The sequence below is a fragment of the Vidua chalybeata genome, chromosome 12, assembly GCF_026979565.1.
Source record: "Vidua chalybeata isolate OUT-0048 chromosome 12, bVidCha1 merged haplotype, whole genome shotgun sequence".
NCBI lineage: Eukaryota > Metazoa > Chordata > Aves > Passeriformes > Viduidae > Vidua > Vidua chalybeata.
Window position 1 is genome coordinate 14,659,451 of NC_071541.1, and position 21,931 is coordinate 14,681,381.

At 44.1% G+C, this 21,931-nt stretch overlaps 1 protein-coding gene across 1 annotated transcript in view; it reads right to left on the reverse strand.

Moving 5' to 3' along the window:
- Positions 1-21,931, reverse strand: part of DNAH1 (dynein axonemal heavy chain 1) — a 71,988-nt gene that overhangs the window by 27,141 nt on the left and 22,916 nt on the right. The window contains exons 19-44 of the mRNA XM_053953839.1: positions 21,149-21,347; positions 19,091-19,344; positions 17,985-18,197; positions 17,128-17,292; positions 16,335-16,456; positions 15,663-15,768; positions 14,379-14,558; positions 13,371-13,511; positions 12,587-12,750; positions 12,079-12,192; positions 11,285-11,473; positions 10,162-10,267; positions 8,989-9,102; positions 8,511-8,660; positions 7,931-8,017; positions 7,651-7,837; positions 7,446-7,537; positions 6,810-6,964; positions 5,052-5,229; positions 4,747-4,941; positions 3,960-4,079; positions 3,191-3,349; positions 2,821-2,925; positions 1,526-1,666; positions 871-1,031; positions 35-192 (exon numbers count right to left, since the gene is read on the reverse strand). Coding sequence (XP_053809814.1) covers positions 35-192; positions 871-1,031; positions 1,526-1,666; positions 2,821-2,925; positions 3,191-3,349; positions 3,960-4,079; positions 4,747-4,941; positions 5,052-5,229; positions 6,810-6,964; positions 7,446-7,537; positions 7,651-7,837; positions 7,931-8,017; positions 8,511-8,660; positions 8,989-9,102; positions 10,162-10,267; positions 11,285-11,473; positions 12,079-12,192; positions 12,587-12,750; positions 13,371-13,511; positions 14,379-14,558; positions 15,663-15,768; positions 16,335-16,456; positions 17,128-17,292; positions 17,985-18,197; positions 19,091-19,344; positions 21,149-21,347 — 3,955 coding nt within the window. The remainder of the gene's footprint in view (positions 1-34; positions 193-870; positions 1,032-1,525; positions 1,667-2,820; positions 2,926-3,190; positions 3,350-3,959; positions 4,080-4,746; positions 4,942-5,051; positions 5,230-6,809; positions 6,965-7,445; positions 7,538-7,650; positions 7,838-7,930; positions 8,018-8,510; positions 8,661-8,988; positions 9,103-10,161; positions 10,268-11,284; positions 11,474-12,078; positions 12,193-12,586; positions 12,751-13,370; positions 13,512-14,378; positions 14,559-15,662; positions 15,769-16,334; positions 16,457-17,127; positions 17,293-17,984; positions 18,198-19,090; positions 19,345-21,148; positions 21,348-21,931) is intronic.

The following is a 21,931-nucleotide window of genomic DNA, read 5'->3' on the forward strand; positions in this document are numbered from 1 at the left end:
TGCCAAGAGCTCTGGCCAAGGATCTGGGTCATACCGATCTGTTTCCGGTCGTACCAGCCCTGGTGGTCCATCCACTGCCGCAGCAGCTCGATGGGTGGCTGGGCTCCATACTGCTCCAGCATGGGCATGTTCAAGTCATCGATAAAAAATATGAAATACCGACCAACTGGAGGCCCAAACACTCCCTTCCGCCTGCAAGGACAGAACCCGTGTCAGGACACAGGAAATGTACTTCTAACTTGATTCAAATGCATGTTTTTTTTCTTCTGGATGCTTCCTGAGTCAACAGTTTCAGCTATTTTTTTACACTTGATACACTCCTTTGTAAGGACCTTTGCATGGAAAAGATCTGGAGCAATGTTCAAGGCATTGGCTTCTCTCCAAGTGAAATTTTGTCTACTTATGCACAATGCCAAGGAGTAAATGGGTGCAAATAAAAGCAAAGCTTGAGCCCATGAACATGTTGGAAACTTCAAACCAGTGGCTGACCAGGGAGGTGAAATGGAAGCTGTTTACTGTGGGGAGTGGGATTGCGGGTGGGTAGTCACATTTTCTCCCTTCATCACTTTCTGTAAAGATCCCACACCAGGATTTGCAAACACCTGTGCTGTGAAATGTAGTATTTCTGGAATAACTAGATTTGGAGCAACTTCTACCGACCCTCACTAATCCTTCTCACTTTCTTGCCATTATAACAAGCTATTATTGGCTCTCACAATCCCAGCTCAGATGTGCCGTGTGTCCCACATGTCATCCACAGCTATACGTGCTCAGGGCACCTTCAGGTCTTGGGATGAAACTAAATAGCCAAGTTGATAGAAACACTGAGCTCAGGGATATTGCCTTTGCACACACAGAAAGGAATCTTGCCTCTTATCCAGTTTGCTGTCGATGAGATCCTGGGTTTGGTTAGAAGAGGTACGTGCTGAAAACATCAGGAAGTGGGTGATGTATTTGTTAGGCAAGTTCTTCAAGAGCTTGTCCGCAATTGTGAGAGTCTTCCCTGTGCCAGTGGGACCAATGCAAAGAACCTAGAAGCACAATCAGCAATGCAGCATAATCATAGGCAAGCAGCCTGTGTTTCCCAGAACTCTGACACTGTCTGGAGGAAATGCAGGTTACTGCTCTTTTAGGCATTTGAAAGCTGGGAGAGGGCTCTTGGACTTGCTTTTTCAATAAGGTTAGCTGCCCAATACCAAAATCTCTTGGTGTGGATGAAATCCAACCAGAGAAGTACAAAGTGGTACTGTAGGAAACAGGTAAAGAGGGATGGTGATGGGCTATCTAGCAATTCCTGCGTTTTGATTGAACAACTGAGTGTTGATATCCCTTCGGGGTGCTGGCATGGTGCCTGGGGACCGAATGGATAACTCTTAGTGCTTAAGCACAGATTTGGAGCAGAGAAATACAAATCCATGGAAGAAGTGGGAAATAATCTCATAGTATTAGGTAGCTGTTAAGTTCTGAGTGCACTGCGAGAAGAAGAGGTTGAATAAAAAATTCAAAAACAAGGCTGGGCACGTACTGGCTTATAGTTGGTGAGCAACAGCTCCAGCAGATAGGCCATTCGGACTGTGTTCATCGTGGGCACAATAACGTCACAGAAATTGGTGTCTGGAACCATGGTGAACTTTGCTGTAGCATCCAGCCACACCTCCCAGTGTACCTGAAAGATTGGAGTCTGCTTAGAGGGGGCATCTGTCCCTTCTAAGAAAAAGGAAACTATTTCTGCTATTTTCCCCGTCACTGCTCTCTATGTAATAGCTTGAATTCTGATGAGAAATTCAGGTTTCCAACCCTTCTGTTGAGTCTTGCTACCCTTACCTTTCTGTATGGAAATGCTGGGAGTGTTTGACTCGTTACTTTTGGGGGGGGACAGAGCCTGAGACTTAGAGGTCATTGCCCCAGCAGCAACACACCTGCCCTCCCTTCTGAGAACTGGGATCAAAACAGGTTGGAGCACTTGTGATATCTGCAAGAATAGGAATTCTGCCCATGGCAGAGGGCCAAAGAGGGCTTATCTGGGCTCCTGTCTTTCCATTCCATGCCATCACCCCTGTTGCACTCAGAGGCACATGAAGTTTTCTACTCGTACAAGCTATGGATCTCTTGTGCTAGATTGAAGCTGCATATGAGCCTCCCAGAGGCCACTATACAAATGAGATAGAGCTTCTGCCTGGGCTATGCTGGAGAATACAGGAGAAAATCTACATTCCTGACCACCCCATGTGGCCTTCCCACACTGGCACCTTCTGTTAAGTACCTGACACTCCTGTAGGGTTCTTTGTTTCATTTCAGGAAGGGGAAGCATTTTCCCTCATTTTTAAATTCCTTTTAGCCCAGAGTCTGGTGACTGTCAGTCAAGATGACCCTGACATGCCCTACACTGCTGTCTCTTGTGAAAAAGATGGAATATTTATCTGCCGTGCTGCTATTCCAGACTCTGCTGCACATAGCTCTTCTGCTGTTGTTCACTGCTTTCTAACACAGACAGATCTATCCATATGACTTCTCCCTGTCCTCCAGCAGCCACACCTGTGCCACCACTCACTTTTCTGAGCACTGACAGAGACACACAGGAATCAACTGACCAGCTCTTGGCTCAGCTTTGAAAAATCTGGTTCACAGCTCTGAAGGCAAGAAACTGCTTCTTGATTCAATGAAAAGGTTAATTTTGATTTAAACATTCCTGTTTGCTTTCTATAGTCCTTTCTTCTTTGCCCTTGATGAGAAAATCCTTCCAAATCCTGTAGGACTATGTTGCTTCCTGGTCCCTCCTCCTAAATTACCCAGCTTGGAATTAAAAATTAAATATTTTACCTCTCTGGGGACTTCTTCATCCAGATCTTCTTCAGTACTGCTAAGCCCAGCATCATCCAGTTTATAGTCATAAACCAGTCCTTCTTCTGGGAAGAGTAACCGGACCTGTGAGAATAAAGCTGTGGTGAACCTGGCTGCCACTCAGCTGAATTCACAGGAGGATATGCACTACTTCAAGGAAGACTTTACTATCAGGCCAGGGGGCTCAGGTCTCTCCCAGAACTTCCAGCTCCAGGAGTCCCCTTGAGAGAGTGGCATACCAGATGCCAACAGGAAGTCCATCCAAAGCCTCCAGGCATTCAGTTTTGATCCCCATTCCTCACTACTAATTCCATTATAATTAGAGAAGATCTGCTTTTCTTTTACTCACCCTTTCCTTTGCCATCTTCTTCCTGAGCCATGAGCTAAAGGCCTCACGACCTAGGGAATCTCCAGTAGCACCCACACTCCAGATCAAGGCAAATATAAACCAAGGTTCAATCAGCTCTCCCATACGAGCAATCTTCTCTCGGGGAATTGTCTTAAATCCCTTCGAACCAGAGACAAGCAGAAGAAAAATTCTCAGCACACAAACCCCAGACTCTTCTTAATTTGCTCATAATTCTATTCAGCTTCTATGTATTTTTTTCTAGCCAGTTTTTCACAGGCCTTGTTAATATATTATGTGGATTAAAATTTGTAGTTTCATTGGTGTACTTGAGAGACTCCCTTTGCTGAACTAACGTCACTCAAAAGGAGATGGGAGAAGAATTTAGTCTTAGGTTTTTAATTTGAAAATTGTCCAGCCTTCTTCAATACCAATTCTCAAAGGACCTGCAATCTGAAGTGCATCACTGCTCAGCCCTGATCTCTGCTTTCCCCTCATTCTCCAATTCCCTCTGCTATAAATAAAAGTGAACCTCTGCCCTCCAGCCTGGTAGGCATGGAGCTTATCTTGTATTCCTTCAGCCGACAGAGCATAATCCTTCCAGGTTTACCTGTGATTTGCTGGATGCTGCATTACCTTCTGCCACATAGATGAGTTACAGAATGACCTTTCTGCACCAGCATCTTGTTCTCTGGTGACTAACCCTTTCCATGACTTAGCGTCCTTAGGAGTTACAGACACAAGTAACAGTGACAGAGGTAGCAAAATCTACCTTAATGGGAATGAAAGGCTGATACAAACATTCCAAGAGCACGAGGAGGCTCATTGTGAGGTTACCGTCTGTAGAAGCAATTATCTCCTTCACAGAGCTTCGTAAAAAGTCGATGGCCTCCTGGAAAGACAGGCAGGGACAGCTCAGTGTCACCATGCAGCACAGCTGTCTTTGGTTTTACCTTCTTGTTCACCTCCATCATGTTATGTTTAGCAGGGAGACCATGACTGAGAATGCTGCCATTTCCAACTGCATCCCAAGTACCATCATTTTTACTGGAGAAAAGCAAGACAAGCCCCTAGGTTCAGTCTTAACACCAAGAAACCTCTGGGCCTCCCTCTTGGTTCTGTGCAACACTTATGTGCATCTTGTGCTATCACTGCTGTTAAATGGTTTGCTCCCTTTAGAGCCTTCCTTTGTAGCTCCAGGTTCTTCATTAAAATAATGGCTTATCAGCAGAGTAAAAATAACAAGACTTGCTTGTACAACCTTCTCCCTGGAGGTACTCCATTCTAAGCTATGGAACTGCACTAGGGATGGTTTTGTCCAGAAGATAATTTTGAAATGAAATAAAGCCAACTATAATGACCAATAAGACTTAGTCACATCTACAGAGATCAGTGAGTAACCTCTACTAAAGCCACAAAATTCACAGAGAAGTTTCCATGATAGATATTATGCTGGTAGGAAATGTTACCACAATGGCATTTAGATCCAGGCCTTGACAAGTGTGGGCTGGTTGATGTTCAAGATGACATGGAAAGGCTGGAACAGAACAGTAGCTCACCTGGAGGAATCTCTTGAAGAGAGATGCCAGCTGCTGTGCGAAGCGCTGCATGACATCTGGCATATTTTTCAGCCAGCATTGAATGAAAGGCTCCAGCCCCAAAATGCTGGGTTCCAGGTAAACCATGCCACAGCGGGAGACTGTGGCAGGAGAAGCAACAGCCAAATCCTGGACTTCAAACATCATGGTCATGCTCTGGAAATTAGAAAAGAAAGGATAAAGACCTGCTCAGTTTTGATACATATTTCAGTGCAGGGAGGAAGGAGTACAGACAACAGGCAGCAAAAGTGGGAGGGATTAGTTACATCTGTCATCTTGATGATTTCCCCTGAGCTGAGGCACAGCTTCTTATTGTCATCAAGTACAGTGTTCATGTTCTCAATCCACAAAGCATCCACTGGCCCATCAAACATGTACCACTTCTTGTTGGAGTCAGTGGCCACGGTTCCCCGACGCATGAGTGTGGAAAAGATCCCGTCTGTCCTGAAAGGCAGGAGGAAGGCAGGGCTTGGCCCATTCTGGTTTTGCTGAAATAAATGGCAAAGTTCCCACCACAAAAGGCAATCTTATCCTGCTTCATGTGTCTCTCTTATCCATGAGCTGCAGAAAGGTCCACCTCATTCTTTTTTTTACTGAGACACATCTCAGCCTGAGTAACACCACAAAGCAATTTCTTTGGGCATCAGGATCTGGAATTTATGTCATTTAACTATAAGATGTCAAGCTTCCCTTTAACATCTCTGTCCTTAGTGAAGAGTAAAGAGGCCTTGGTAGCATCCAGTTCAGGTCACAGGCAGATTATCTGCTCTCTGGAGGTGCCTCTTTTTCTCTGCTTCGCAAGGTTAAAAGGATAAATCCAGGCTAAAGAGCATGACCCTACCCTCTTTATAACTGAAATTCCCCATCCTCAGCTGCCTGTGGACCCAGGTGGTGCTGGAGCTGGTGACCAGGAGAGCAGACACAAGGAATGCTGGCTGTTGACAGCAATAATTTAATCTGTACATGGAAACCTTGAGCAGAGTTTCCATTCAGACCCTGGACTTGACTCCTGCTATTAAATAATTATTTGTTATTTTTATAGTACTAGTGAATTCCAGGGTATTGTTACTGAGATCAAGGGAAAACAGTCTGTTCTAAAGCTCAGCTAATTAAAGCAGATGGATTTGTCTGTAAATATATTTTACACAACTGCTGTATTTTTCTTTTTTGTCATATTGACATGCCCGTGTAGAGTCACATCATAAATAAACTGTTGAGCTTAACTGGAGGGCCTATAAAATGTCCTTCAGTAAATATGTACCAGATTCTAAGCTGGGAAGCTCTGGTCACAGCATCAGTAATGTTTGCTGGCTTGCACTTTTCCTAGAGGTAGGTAGTTTTATATATGTTTAGTTTCCCTCATTTAACAGAACACAGTCTTTAGCTTTGCCCTGAGACAAGTGCTGGCTGACAGGGCCAAAGGGAGAGTCACACTGCTTCTCACATCCTAGCTTATGGATAAAGTGAGCTGCAAAGTCAACCTCAGGTCACATATGGAAACATATACAGTAGGACCTGGCTATAAAGAGGGCAAGTAGGCTATTTGTTCTTGTTTCCAAAACATGTAAGCAAGCAGGAGCCCTGGCAACAGGAACGAAATTCCTCTTTATGCCTCAAAGTCATTCCTCATCACTCAAGGATACCAGAGTATTTATACAGAACAATTCAAGTGCACAGTACAGAGGTCACTTTTCTTCAGAAGCAAAGCAAGTGTTTTTAAGCTGCTGTATCTTAGGAGCAGGGGCATGTGCTCCAAAGCTATTGAATTATTGTTCTGCAGTTAATGCTGTGAGCTGAGCTGCAGGAACTGTCTGGGCATGTGCTGGCAGACGGGCCAAGTGCACAATGAGGGATGTCAGCTTAAATCGCCGTGACTGGCTATTGTAGCTGGGTGGGGATAAGGACTTGATCGCTTCTGGTTTTATGCCACCACCCCAAACGGTTCTCAGCCTTGGAGAGAAGACACTCAAGACCAGGAAAGTGTTTTCTGTCTGGAAGAAAGGAAAGAAGGTTTTGTACTTTACCATTCATGCGTTAACAAGTTGAACTCTCCATAAAGCTGGCCCATTGTGATGGATTTGGGATTCAGTACAAAGTAGCGGACTGCTTCGTAATTCCCACCACTGGCTGCAGGCTGACCTTTCAGTGATGTCATTGCAGCTGCCAGGACTTCATAACTCTGCAAGAGCAGGACAGCCAGAGAGTTAACTGCCATGGCTCCAGAGCGACAAAGCCACTTGCTCTCACATCAACTGCATTCAAATGCAGTGAGAAAAGAGACATAGTGAAGGGTAATATCATAGTACAAAGATAACTGGCTGAAATAAAAGCACAGAAATTAAGCACTCTATATGCAGTGCAGGAGAAAGTTAGATCTTCTGTGCAAGAGGCCTGAAGCACCTAGAGAGGTCAAAGTATGTCTCAGCCTCAGAAATGTGCAGCAGAACTAATGAGCCTCAGTCTAATCTCCCAGCTCAAAAGTGAACTAGTAATATACCTCCCCATGGCTATAAATTATTACTAACAGGCAGCATCTTTGTGCCGTGATTTCTATCTGAGAGGAGCTTTAGATGCCAGTAGGGGTCTTCTGTAAAACTTAACCCACTGCATCACTAGGTAGGTGTTGTTTTGCTGGGGCCAGCACATTTTCTCACCCATACCTTTGTCTTCCCAGAACCTGTTGGTCCCACCAGCATCAGGCCATGACGAACTACGGTGGTCTCATACAGCTGGATGCATTTAGTCACAAAACCTGTACAGGAAGATGATGCAGAGTGGGTCTGAGAACACATCTCTTTCCTAGGGCAGCATGCTGGACTAAAGGTCCAGGTCCAGAGGGAGCTTTTGGAGAGCCTTTCCCCTCACCATCAACATCCTTCAGATTTGCCTGGAGGCAGGATTTGCGGATGGCTTCTTCCAGGATGCCATAATCAACAGGTGTTTCTTTGATATTCGGAAATAAATCAGAGACAATACCATTGAAGAGCTTGAGGTCATCCTGCAGGAATTTGGGTACATTGGCATCCCTAATAGCTCGCAGGCAGATCAGCTCCTGCAAGGATTTGAGAACTCAGGACTTCAGAGATCTTTCCTCTTGTATGAGGCCCCATAAGTCTATGGCAGAGTGAAGTACAAGCACATTTACCTCATCCATATCAGGATTCTCTCTTTTGAGATTGCCAGCTGTTGAGATGACAGTCTTCACAGCTCTCATCCCAAAGTCATAGTGGTCCTGAAAAAGGCACAGAGGAAACAATATCATCAGATAGAGGAGCACCACTAAAAAAGTAAACTTAAGCATGCACTCAGTTAGCAGGTGAGAAAAGAAATATGAGAGAGTTATGCCTTCAGAACAATTCCTCCTTCATCCAACTCTAGTCTCAGTATTCTTCAAACAGCTAATTAGTCCTCAGCTGTACAGTCTATGAATGAGAGAGATGAGAATAAGTGCACAACAAAAAATCCTAGATGGAAGGAAAAGCAGGCAGAGCTGTTTGGCTCAACTGTCCTGCCACTGTAATCCTAAATAGGATTTAAGGTGAATCCAAGTCCAGCCACAGGAGCAGAAATGAGAATTAGAAAGAAAGAAGGAAGATAAAGAATAGGTGAGGTGACCTTTTTGAGATATGCTATGACAAGGCACCAAGAAAACCATCTGGGTACTTCATGCCTAGGCTGAGAAAGTCTCACATTTAAAAAACAGTCTTGGACATTAAGGCATCTACCTGGGAGCTGAGCTGTTCTGACAATAGTTTGAATGTTGTGGTGATCTTCTTTGCAAGGACTTTGGCTTCATTAAACCCAAAGGAGTAGAGTGAGATCTCAGCAATCATGGAGTAATCTGGGACCATCATAGCCACAGGACGAAAGAGAGCCTGGAACATACAGATTCAACACAATGTTCAAAACACTGTCGTTTCTTGCTTTTTTTCCCAGCAAACTGAAAAGGCTGAGTATCCATTCCAGACTGTTTAGAGGACACAACATGAGTGTGCCTGGCAGCTGTCACTGTAGCATCCTGGCAGACTGCAATCTGAACAGTGCCATTTCCTTACACATGTGGTTCAAATCTCAAAGTGATCCTGGAGGCTCTCCACCAGCATCACACCCTAACTCTTGTCATGGACACACTGGTGGGTCCAGGTAGCACCCAGCACCTTTATTGCCCCTCTTCTTTCTGTCTGTGCAGCCTGCCCTCCTTACCTTCAGGTTATCGGGCAGTTCAGTGCGCCCAGCGTACCCTGGGTTCATTGTGATGAAGACTGCACAGGATGGGACCAGTGGGATCTCTGTGCCTTCAAATATGAAGGTTTCCACCTGGAAAATTAAAAATATGATCATCCTCGAAGAACAGAGCCTGGCCTGCAAACTTAATAATGTAGCAGAATCTTCCAAGAGGAGAACAATAGCTTTTAGTTGTTAAATTATAAAGCACAAACACACACAGAGCTGCCCACAACAGTAGTGACTCAATCTGGTCCCACTGCAGGAACCCAGTATTACCAGCAATATTTTTCCCTGTTTAAAAGACTGGGCTTGTGGAAGATTTACTGATAGGTTAAATTTTCTTTTTTTTTTTTCTTTAAACTCTTGAACGGACTTCTATCCCTTCAGCTGTAAACAAACGTCTTTCCATTTATTTTGCACTAGAGATCAGACTTGAATTAACTCATGGCAAAGAGGGCAAAGAGAAACCTAAATCCTTTTTAAAGCTGTGTAGGTAGTAATTTCAGATGGGGGATAAAGTAATGCAGAAGAATTTACAGAGAGCAAGTTTCTAATTCCAAGCCAAAGTCAAGGAGATTCAGGTCTTAACCCTTCTGGGCCTCCAGAGAACAAAGCAGAGGCTGGCTGCTAGACCGGCTGACAGCTGAATCTCCATTAAAGCCAACGACTCACAACTACAATGCACGAATATGCATTTTTCTGCACATACTGGCTTTTGTGAATCCACCAAAGCTTCGTTAACACATTTAGACAAATTTGGTGCTGAGCAACTCATGTCAGAACACTGACTGCCTTTATCACAGCTCCAATTTTGATCAGCTCAGTGGATCTGTATCAGAATGTCTCCCACACCAAAGTCTGCTGGCACTACAGCTCAAGCTGAGAGGTACTTTAGCCTGTGAGAGTGTGGGCAACTCTGGCAGTATAGACTAAGGTGAAGTTAAAAATTCCCCTGAGGATGTTGACTGTAATAGACTGATAAGATGTGCCATAGTTAGGACATTGTTCAAACCTCTCCTCAAGGATGTCTGTTAAGAGTTGCCCCTGAGAAGTGAAGCTTGAAGGTGTGTGCAGGGACAAGGGCTTGCCTGAACTACCTCAAGTGGAGATATTTTTGCCTGCCTTTGCATCCACATGTTCCTTACATACCCTCTGCTGCTGTGCTTTCTGGATGGTTGTGATTTGCTGGGCCACCACAGACAGCACCTCGATATCGATGCGGTTGAACTCATCGAAGCAAGCCCAGGCACCAGAGCTGGGCAAGGAAGGAAGAATGAAGGGAGTCAGGGACACCACACAGGAGCAAACTTGCAGTCAAAAGTTCAGCTAGATCTAGAAGTTATATATCCACATACTAGGTAGGCATAACAGAGACTAGAAGAGAACACAAAAGGGCCCTGATGTCCCATGGCAAACAGTGGCACAGCCACTGTGTCCTGGTTCAGTGGACACCCCGACTGTGCATCCCAGCCCATTTGATGAGTGCCCATGGCAGTATCTGATCCTAGAGCTTGGGACAAATTCTCCATGTTACACATTTGAGCTTTAAAGAGGCATCATGTTGAATTCCTGGTTTGTACCTGAGCTGTAAGTGCAGCAGATACAGTTTAGACAATGCTTAAGTCCATTTTTCAGAGTTTGGAAAACTATATATAAAGCTAGAAGCATGCATATGAGGAAGGCAATCTTCCCACAAGGCATAGCTTAAGAAAGAAGTTAAATTACTTACAAAGAAAACATCTGAGAAAAGAATATCAGCTTTTGTTGGAGTAACTAATTCAGATTCACCAGTGTGCAACAGACTAATTGGACCAGCTCTGTTTGAAATGTAGAGAAGAGAGAAGCCTCTCTGAGAGGATCCCTCAGGGCTTAGAGCAGTCTCTCTTGGCTGCTCAATTTTGAATACCCTCAGCAGATTCTCTTCTTCTTAAGATTAAGCAGCTTGTGGGCTGAATCTCAGTCCAACATGGATGATATTAAAATAAAGGCCAAAGCTGCAAACATTTGCACAGGTGGATTAGTGCATTGTGGATTAGTGCAAAGCATTTCAATTTTGCCTTAAATGAACAAGGATCTCCTTTTATCTCTTTTTTTTTTATAATTGGATCAACCATTCCTTCTTTCTGGCTGGAATTTTGTTACCTTGCTCATTCTGGAACTCAGTAACCCCCTTGCTAGGGCTTTTCTTGTTCTTTTGGGCTGCTATGAAAAATACCCACCAATTCCCAGTGTGCAGCATCCCTCAATAATGACACTCAGCATTTCACTGTACCTGGCTAGTCCCTTAAAAAACTTGCCCATTGCCATAAAGTCGAGTTGGTCAGAGCAGTTGAACACTACAGTTTGGATTGCCAGTGCTTTGCCCAGGTCTTTTGTTGTTTCTGTTTTGCCTGTTCCTGCTGGTCCTGCAGGTGCTCCTCCAAATTTCAGGTGCAGAGCTCCTGTAAGTGTCAGATAACACCTACAACAAAGAAGAGACCAGATGATGAAAAAAAGCATCTGTACTACTGACTTCAGCATGGAGACATATGAGCTATACAGCTGGAGACAAGGAGGAATCCATCTTTCATTATTCTACAAAACTGCTTAGATATGCAGCATTCTGCAAAGGAGTTAGAGCTATGTGGCCTTGATTAGTATTCATGGGGGCCTGCATGGATAAATCCTTCTGCCACTGGCTACAAATTCATTCTGCAGAAAAAAGACAGTTACAAAAGGGTAAAACTATTATTTCTGCTGCATATTCTAGAGTACTAGCTGGTTTCTAGAAGAGCTCCTTAGCTATCAGGTGGGAATTTTATATGAGAGCACTACATTAGGAATTAGGAGAATGAAAGCAATCAGTCTGAGCACTGATCACTTGGAATACAGTAGCAACCAAAGCCAGTGTGCCCCTGTGCATTTGTCTCAAGTAGTCCTTTACTGTACAAATGGATTCTATTTACATACATTAAGATGTAGGACCTGCATGGTCAGATTCTTGGTTTAATCCTCTTCATCCAGAAGAAAAAAAAATAAACAAAAGAGAAAAAAGGTGCATTTGTTACCCAGAAAAAAATGTCTCACCTGTCAGTGAGGGGTGTGATAACCAGACGGCCAGTGTTCCCCAGATACTCATAGCCATAGATAAACTCAGCATTGACTGCTCTGATGTACAGGTCTCCCCTTGTCCAGTAGTATCTAATGGTGAGTGAACATGGCATCAGAATAATATAAAAGATAAAACACTGCCTGGCAGACAAAGCAGCAGCTCACGAGACTACAGTCTGCAGGATTGGAGACCTGTATGTCAAGGGATTTCCCTCTCGAGAGCAGAAAGGATAAAGTAACACAACAGGGTGGACAGGAGTTTTCACAGGACCTGGGATCAAGCATTGCACCCCTTGGGCAGGAGCATGGCCTTTCACAGTGAAACATCATGGCATGGGTTACTTTATATTGCCAAAGAGGATGCCATCAAAACTAGATCTGTCTCATACTCCTGTTTCCATTTGCCATGGACACAGCTGATGGGTAAGGGCAATGGAGACTGGCCAGGAAGGCCAGGTGAGGTTCAACAGCTGTGCTCTCTAACCTGAGCTGGGAGATCCACTCAAAGTCATTCATGCTTGTTACATTCTCCTCAACCAGCTTTGCTGCAACGTCCTTGGCATGGACCTCGATCACAATAAGAGCTGAGAGCACCGCTCGCTGCATCTTGGACAGCCTCCCACGGACCAGGGCCACCAAATCTCCCAGCTGGGGAACAAAAGGAAAGTATCCTGAAGCAATCCACTCTGTACCAACACAATGCAGTCAAACTCAGGGCATGCTAAGTCTCAGATCATATGCTGTGCTCAGGCAACTTCTGCCTCTTCTCTTTTCAGAAGTACAAATGATTGCTCAGAAAGCAAATACTACTCAGGGCTGGCTCAGAGCTGAGTTTTGCCTAAACCATTACCATGTTCAGGTGAAAAGAAAGAGCCACTATGAAGTCCAGAGGTAATAACTCTCAGGTATTAGGTGTGATTAGATGCACAGAACCGATACGAAGGATGCAGCTTCCTCCACCGTCCATCACTTCAGTTCTTCACCTTTGGCTTCTTGGGTAACCCTGGAGAAGTTGTCTTTCACCTTGTTATAGTGTTCAGGTGGTGATCATATTATCAATCCTGTATATTATTTGAGGTTTATTATGACAAATACCCTAATAATTAAGAAGACAACCTGTTTTATCACTTGTTTTGAACAGTGCTATGCAAAACCATGTCTCTGTTTCCCCAACAGTATTGTCCTGGCTGTGTTTATAACTTGTCTGAGGTCTGATGACTGAAAAGCCTCCATCTGGCAAAATCTCACCCTTATATCCATTTTCATACCTGAGCACTCAGCTGTGGGTAAAGTCTGCTGGACAAATCTCCAGCCTCCAGAGCTTCAGACACTTCCTTTGTCCAGAAAATCTGGCAACCAGCAATGACCACTTGGCCAGGCCATTGCAAGACCCATGTGGTACGTGGAGTCTTAAAATAGAAAAAATTAGGTGTGAGAAAGGGGAAAAAAGGTGTTAAGACATTTATTTATTTATTTATTTATTTATTTCTATGTCCTCTTGCTCTGAGCTGCATGATTAACAAATCAACAGTGAATTCTTGTGTAAGAGGCTTTCCTTTTCTTTCCCCTTGACTTGCTGTGAAGTAGTCATCTTCAGGCACTGGGTACAGCAAGTACCTTCTCTCCACTATGCCACTTGCAGTAACCAGTTACAAGTAGCCATTAGCAGGTGAAGAACAGGAATCTGAGACCCAAAAGAATGTTTCCCCTCCTCTAGCCTATTCTAACTTTCCTACTTTCAAATTTTCAGTCTAAATAAGAAAAAGTAACATCTGAGGCCTCTTTATTTTTCAGCCTTTATCCCTACCTAGATTAGAAATTTCAATTTTACACCAGCATAGCTTTTATACAGAAACCAGAGCCAAGATGCATCCCCTATGCACTGACTGAAACCAACAGTTCATGTGCCTTGATTACTTTTACCAGCCCCTAGCACAATGCATGAGACATCAGAGCTGAAGCAGAAGATCCTTTCAAAGAGGAAGTAGTCTGGAGAGATGATAGATATGGATTCATACAGGGTTGCTCTATGCTGTAGGAAAGCTGTGAGGGAGTGTGCAGGGTTTGCATTCTGCTGGACCATTAGCTTTTTGCCCAGCTGCCCATTCTGCACTTACAAGCACACAACTGTATTAAAGGCTGTGTTTTGAAAGTGGAATAGAATTTAATATCTTGTAGAATACATCCCAAGTTCATCAGCCCCACCTCTGGTGACCTCTGTGGCAAGCCTGGAACCAACACATCAGAGACCTGCCAGTCTGTAATAAAACTCTTACCTCTGGATAAACACCAATTGATTTTTCTATGTTGTCCCGAACACTGGCCTTCATGGATTTCTCCACTTCCACCAGCCACTCCTCCACATTCTCACTGGGAGTGATGGGAGAAAACAGCTTCACCTCTTCTCCTTCACCAGAGTACATGTGGGTGATCTGTAGGTCTTCCTGGAATTTCAGCTAATGGAAGAAGCACAACAGGAGATATATGAGTGGAGGATTTCTTTTCCCTCCCTGCCTTCCTGCCCCCAGGGGACAGCCAGCCTACACCAGTGTTTGCTCATTATGAACCTGGTGCCAAACTTGGTTGCCAGTAGTGATAATAAAGTGTGCGACAGACGTGCAAAATGACCTCTCCAAATAATGGAAAATGATTGTATGAAAACAAGAGATTCACATTGCTGGTGTGACTTGAGTGAAGCAAATCAAATTATAGGTAGGATGAACATTTCTCATTGCCTGTCTAGGATTCAGACCCTTGACTCCTGCTCAATTCTGTAGATTCAAATAATTTCCCTTGATGTCACAGTGCCTGCTTTTAAGAGTAAAATTTTAACAGCTTCTCCGGTGCCCCAGCATATCACTGAAAGTCCCCTTATTTACTCCAATGGCTTTGCACCATGTTTCCAGTTCAATTTCCTTTCTATTTTTCCAAACTAATGACTAGGAGATTGCTTTTACTGTCTGAGTATTGTGGTGGTTTGAGCTGTGACTAGCTATGGAGTCTGAAGTCTATTAGGAATAACAAAGAGGAAAAATAGCCAGGTTAACTCCAGCTCCTAAGTAGGGATGAAGGCAGAAACTTAATTCAGCTCAGGCTTGTTCAGCCCTTGTCCCTTCTGGGGCTGTCAGCAGGAGTGGGATTCCATCCTAACAAGGTGCCTGTGAGTAGAAAGCTAAGTCAGAGCTATTTCTCCTGGCCTTCATGGTGAGATGGACACACATCTCCAGAGGGAGTGTCCTCCCCTCCTAGGATGGATATAAAGTGAATTTCTCTGAGTCATCCTTTGCATATGCCTATTTCCTCCCCATTGTCTGAAAGACAACTAAGGGTACCCAGTTCATGGGCAGATGCCTGGCTTTGAAATGCCTAAAGTGAGGCTGCTGGGATCCCACTTCAGGACAGGCAGCACCTTCCAATGCCTATGTACAGTTTCAGGATCCCGGGAGACATTTCCATACAGCAGAATGTGAACATTCCTCCAGACCTCAGAACACCTCCAAGTTCCCACAACACAGCTTTCCAAAGGTGAGCCAAGCCACTCGTGTGCTTGCTTTGCCTACCCGAGCAATGTTCTCAAAGCACTTGTGGAGGTGAGGTTGTACAGCAGTGGGGTCTTTTGTCTGGGACAGTATTTCCAGCAGCTCATCATCTGAAAGGAAGTAGAACCTACAAACACAGAGAGAAGTATGAGGAGAGGCTCTGTTTACTGCTGCATCAAGAGCTAAGTGCTGGCATGATGGGGAACAAGCATTTTGCTGAAGACACTGTTTCTGACTGCTCACTGATCTCTTTGTAATTGTGTAGGTGAGCAGCCACCATCCAGCCATCTCTCTTTCTGTAGAAACAGACTTCTCCCTCTGCAGAAGTCAATTACTTCCAAGCAGAGAGGGTTTAAATGAGTATCAAAGAATAGAAGTCTTCCTTCAGGGAATAAGAGACAAAGTTACTTAGAGGTTTTAATTTTACCTCACTCTTTCTACATAAATCCTGAGGCACAGATATGCAACGATGCTACCAGACTGCCCTTAACTCACCACATTTGTGTGTGCCTGTTTTCTCCCCATGAGATGGCAGCATTGAAAGGCACAGCTTTGCTTATGTTTGCAGACCATGAATAAATCCTAAGCTTAGGTGGTTTTGCTCTTTCTTAGCATAATGAACTGCAGTGAGCCTCTCCTTTCATATTTTCTGAAAGAGGGAGTGCAATCTAGCCCAGTGAAATTCGGGGTTACCTGGGAAAAGCAGCTCTCTTTGTCTCCAGATATTCACTCAGCCCTTTCTGCACAAGTTCAAGTAGTTTGTTACAATTTTGCAGCTTCTCCAATAGCTCTGGATCAGGGCACAAAGAAATCACCTACAACAGAATGTGTAACAGAGGAAGCATCAGTATTCTGAGCATGTGGGAGATAATTGGGTTGCCCAGTGATGTTACTGATGGGATTTAAATGACTCATTTACAGGAATTCTCAGGGATCTGGAGACGTGTAAGCTTTGTGGGTAAGGAGGGTAAACAGCCCTTATGGAGACAAGCATTTCTGGGTTCCCCTAAATACCAACATTTGTAATATGGAATACAAGCAGTGAAGAAGTCCTGGGAAGGGGAGACTGGAGAACAGAAGAGAGCAGAGCACTGCCAGCAGGACACAAAAATAGGCAAAAACAATGGTTCTAAAAAACTTAGAGAATCAGTCTTGAGGAGGAATTGAAGGAGTTACCTTATGGATTACAACCAATGCAGGTTACAAGAGTCATTAAGAGGCAGGGAGTCTGTGTGTTGAGGAGGAGGAACCTGGTGGGGTGGAAGGCACTACAGGGAATAGCTCTGTCCATTCAGGCACCAGAAAAAAAAGGCCAAGTTCCAAGAGAAGAGACCCAGCACAATGCCCTGGGCTAGGCTACACAGTTAACACAGGGCTGCTCATGTCCACACCATTATTGAAACAATGACTCAAAGACACAGTCCTTGTGTGAGCACAGCTCCAAGGTGTTTGAGATACCTGCACTGGCTTTCATCAAGGCACATACCTCAGGGTTTGCATTAGCACTCTTCATGACACGCCTCCAATCCTTATCCACGATGTTGTAGCGCTGGCTTTCCACTGGGAGCTGTCTTTTGATGTCCTCTGAGCTAAAGATTGGCTCCAAGTAGAGCCAAGAGCGCTGACAGTTCAGCCACTCCTCTAGGACATCCTAGTGGGAAACAAGAAAAGCATATCAGGACACCATGCTATGAACCTGTTCAACAAAACCATTCGAACTGCGCACCAGAACATGTTTAACAAAAACAAGAAAGAAAGAAAAAAAGAGGTGATGCAGTACTTACACCTTCCATACTTCTAAAATCTGCCCACAAGCTCAGGAGCTGGAATTTCCTTTCCAAATAATTAACAACTTCCTAGCACTCCCCTTTCCAAAAGTTTTGGAACTTTTCTCCTGCAGCACTGCTATTTGCTGTGAGAGTCCTGCTAGGTGCTCCGGGTTTGATGAGCAAGTGCTGACACAGTCTGGCAGATCCTGCTTAAACAGCAGTCTCCCATGTGCTTTCCTACACTGAGATGTGGATGATCAGCACGGATTTTACAGGGTCTGTAAGAATCTGTAAGGTCCACTTAGTACAGTATGATCAGAGAGACCAGTAACACTACTCACAGCAATAGGCGAGCTCTGGCCCCACCAAAACATGTTGCAATAGGCAGCAAAAGGGCTGCATTACTTTCCTAGAGTCAGAGGGCTTTCACAGGCCCGATTCTTCCCTAAAGACTGACACTCTCTTGATAATTGCCCTCCCACTTCCCAGCAGCAACTGCAGTGTCCACGTCCAAGCATGGCAGAACAGCCCAGCTGCCTGCCTCCACCACACGTGTGTGGGTAAAAACCAGTACCTGTGTCATCTTCAGCTTAGTTTCCCACAAGTTCATCCTTTCCTCAAAAGGTTTCTTGAAGGGTGAGAAAGACATGCTCTGAACCAGGACAATATGATCATCTAGGAGCTGAGAAATGTCATCGGTACTTTTCAGAATATAGGTATTGGTGTTTTTGTAAAGCACCACAATGAATGAAACAGATTTCCATTCAGCCTCTATCTTGTTGAGTGCCTGGAACAGAGGGACAAGCAATTTAATTTTCAGATACAACCTCTGCAAATGGTTATCCCAGCTTCCACAGCTCTCTTAATGCTGCTCTCTAGAAAATGACAGATTTTCACTCTTGGATTCCACTGGAAACTGCAGCTGTGTATTTTATGCATGACACAGTCAGCAACAGCACATTTCCTCTGCATTGCCCACAGGTTCAACACCTCTACACCAGTGCTGAAACAAACACCTTGAGGGGAAAAAAATGGCAATTTCACCTCCAGGCCTGTTTATGTTCTAGATGCACAGAGGCTGCCAGCAAAGGGCTTTTTAATGACTATGATTAATGACAGCTTTGACAAAAGGGGAACTATCCATTGGGAACTTGCCTAAGATTTCAGAGAACAAGAGCTGCCAGAAGGTCAAAACCATCTTAGATCACATCTGAACTGATGAACTGAAGCTGAAAGACTATTTAATCTATGAATCTCCAGAGCTAGAAAGGTTTCCCTGCACGTTTACTGGTTTAAAGGATTTGCCATCTCTGTTTCTAGTCACAGCTAATCCTCCTGACATAACATTTGAATGGCAGAGTGCAGACAATCAATTTATTTTAACTTAACCAGTCACTAATCCCACAGTGAGGAGTGAGACCCAAGCAGTGGATCAACATAACCATAAGGCAGTGCTGTTAATGCCACAACTGAAATCCTGCACAAGACAGAATTAGTTCTTCTACTGTGTGGAAATTGTGTGGCCATCACTCCCTTCTGTAAGGACAGCAACCTTTTTACTTGTGTTGCAGAATGTGTCTAACACTCTGGGAAAACAGGAACATCACCCAAGGCAATGACTGCCTGCTCAACAGAAACCTATTTGAGAAGCAAGCAGAGACACAAGTCCTCTCTTCTCACATTTTCGATGGCGTATTCCTTGCTGGCTGTCTCAGCTACTTTGAGAACACTCTCCATGTGGTCCTGCAGGTTCAATTCCAAGCAGCGGCCAAAAGTCATGCTGGGCTCCAGCTCGACATCGGCCTTAACCTGGTTTGACAGCATCTCCCAGTGCCGACTCCTCATCCCAGGATTGCGCAGCCCTTGGATTAAGGGCACGTACTGCTTGAAATCGTCCATCTTGTCTCGAAACTCCATGGCCACACTCTGGCAGTCTTTCAGTGGGAAAAACAGAACAACAGGGTGAAAATCAGCAACAACAGTGTGTGAGGAAGTTTCCTTAAGGAACTTCTAGAAGCTGTCTAAAGCCCGATGTGCATGTAGTCACATGGTATGGGGTAGGTAAGCAGCAGGTGAGAGCACTGGAAGGTGCAGGTTGAAGTAAGGAGGATATGAAGGCTCTCTCTACATGGCCACTAAGCCAGGATTCAAGCCTGCTCCCAAGAAACAGATATGCCTATTACCAAAAGCCTGTTACAGGCAAGCCCATGCTAAGCTGAAGTCTGCCTTAGGCTAGAGCTCACCAGAAGAAGAGAGGCAGACAAATCTAACTTCTTGATATCAACCGAAGCATGATCATCTGCCTAGTAGATATTTTGGAAGTTCCAGTCATCATTGCAAGACATTCACTTCTTAACAAACCTGCATTTTAAGTTATCTCACAGCACAGCTCAGCTCACCCTCAACAGGAGACGGACATTAAGGAGCTAGAACCAGGCTGGGATCCCAGCCTGGAAATGGAAACTGTGTAGGAGAGGCCCTGCCAGCCTTTGGCCATGCTAGAGACAAAAGTACTTCTGCCTCATAGGAAGGACAAAGTGAAGGAAAGGGCTTTTCTTTCTGGGGGTATCCTAGAAAGTCTCTGCACTGTTCACATCCTGCCTTTTCTTTTTTTGGCTTGTGCTAGTGTGAGTAAAACAATGGGCAGGTACAGAACATGGGACTTGCTTCCTTTCCAAAACTGGGCTATAGCATGTGCCTCCTTTTATTGCACCCTGCATGGCTGAACTGTGTGCTTGCAGCAAATATGTGATCACCTCATGCTCCCTGCTGGGGATATGCAAAGGACAAAACAAATATCCAGGTACTAGAGAATATTGCAACGAACATAAGCAGGTATTCTTAGTATTTCTGTTTATCATAATGATTCATAGTTACTCATGCATCCACTCATCACCTCCTCCATTGGGGCTGATTCATGGCATTGTTTAAGAGCAAGTTCAAGTTAAAAAGGATGAATCAAAAATCACCCACAGCAAAATATATTTCAATCTAAGCCATCTGGCAGGAGATTTAGAATTAGCTCTAAAGAATGACCAACACATCTCTGAGAACCAGGGAATGGCAAGTTAAGCTACAACTGAAGTCTCAATTTCAGCTTTATTAGGAGAAATGGTCAAAAGACCTTCATGTGAATTGCAAGGGCTGAGTGCAATCATCTAAACTTCATACACATTCAGGCAAGAAGGAAAATTGTTATTATACTGCAGAGATCATTTCCAGATTTTGCAATTTCATTTTATTCATAACAAAATCAAGACCTCTTCTGGCTTTCCATTAAATGCATTGGCCAATAAAGAAAATAAGATTGGCCAAGAAAACAGCACCTGCAAGACCCAGATTCAAGTTCCCTTGCTGCCTGACTTGCATGAGGGTTTAAACCCACACGTCTAGCCAGTGGGCTATATAGTAACTCTCTGTGACTAGCCTGGATTATTGCACAATATAAATATATAAATATAGATATAGATATAGATATAAATATAAATATAAATATAAATATAAATATAAATAATATATATATATTAAATACTAACTGCAGCATCATAGGGTGGCTGGTACTTCAAGCATCTAACTAGTATCTAGATGTGAATCATCATAGTTTCAGGAAAAAAAACGGAAAATAACTTTGCTAGCATTTGTGACATCCTGATAATTCCTGTTTAGAGCACTCTGTGACATGCCTCACATCAAAATGCTGATATGCACCAACTTCCTTTCCCCAGACTGTGCATCTACCTGGTGAATCCTTGAACTGCTTCACACACCTCTGCATGGTCTTAACAGAGTCATTGACATTCTTTTCTAGCTCCTCTGCCTCAATTTTAAGGAGAGAATCATTCATCCAGCTCTCATTCCACTTTATCCAGTCTGACACTGTAGTCCAGAGATCATAGTATGGCTGGAAGTCCTTAAGCATCTTGTTCAGCCCACTGTACTTTAGAAAGAAATTAAAAACAATGTAAACAACAAGTGTATTCACCTTCAAACAACGGCTTACATGTCAAAAGGCAAAAAAACCCCAACTCTTTTTGAATCTGAAGCAATGAGAAAACATGTATTTCAAGAGGATATATCAGGCTATCTTCTCCTGGGCCAACAATGTGTATTCCAAGTGAGAGCAACCAGCAGAGCTGGGCTTGACACATTCAGGCCAACATACATCCAGTGGAGCTGTGCCTGCACGATGTATGTATGGCATGGAAAGCACTCTTTCCACTTGCCTCTACAAAGTTCTCCTGCAGAATGAGGAGATTTTGATGGACACCATCAGTGAAAGCACACAGCATCATCATATTAAAACTTAGCCTCTTACAGGGAAGGAGAAGCAACCACAGACTGATGGATAGGAAAGGATCATCATGTGAACTCCACTTCTGGTCTGCAGCCAGACTGGGCTGGATGTGGATGACAATGACTCATTGGCAGCTGAGCAGCTACAAGCAAAATGAGTGTTTACAACTATATAAACTGTTGCCTTAGGAGAACACCACGCTCCAAGCCCAGCCAGCTGCCAGCACC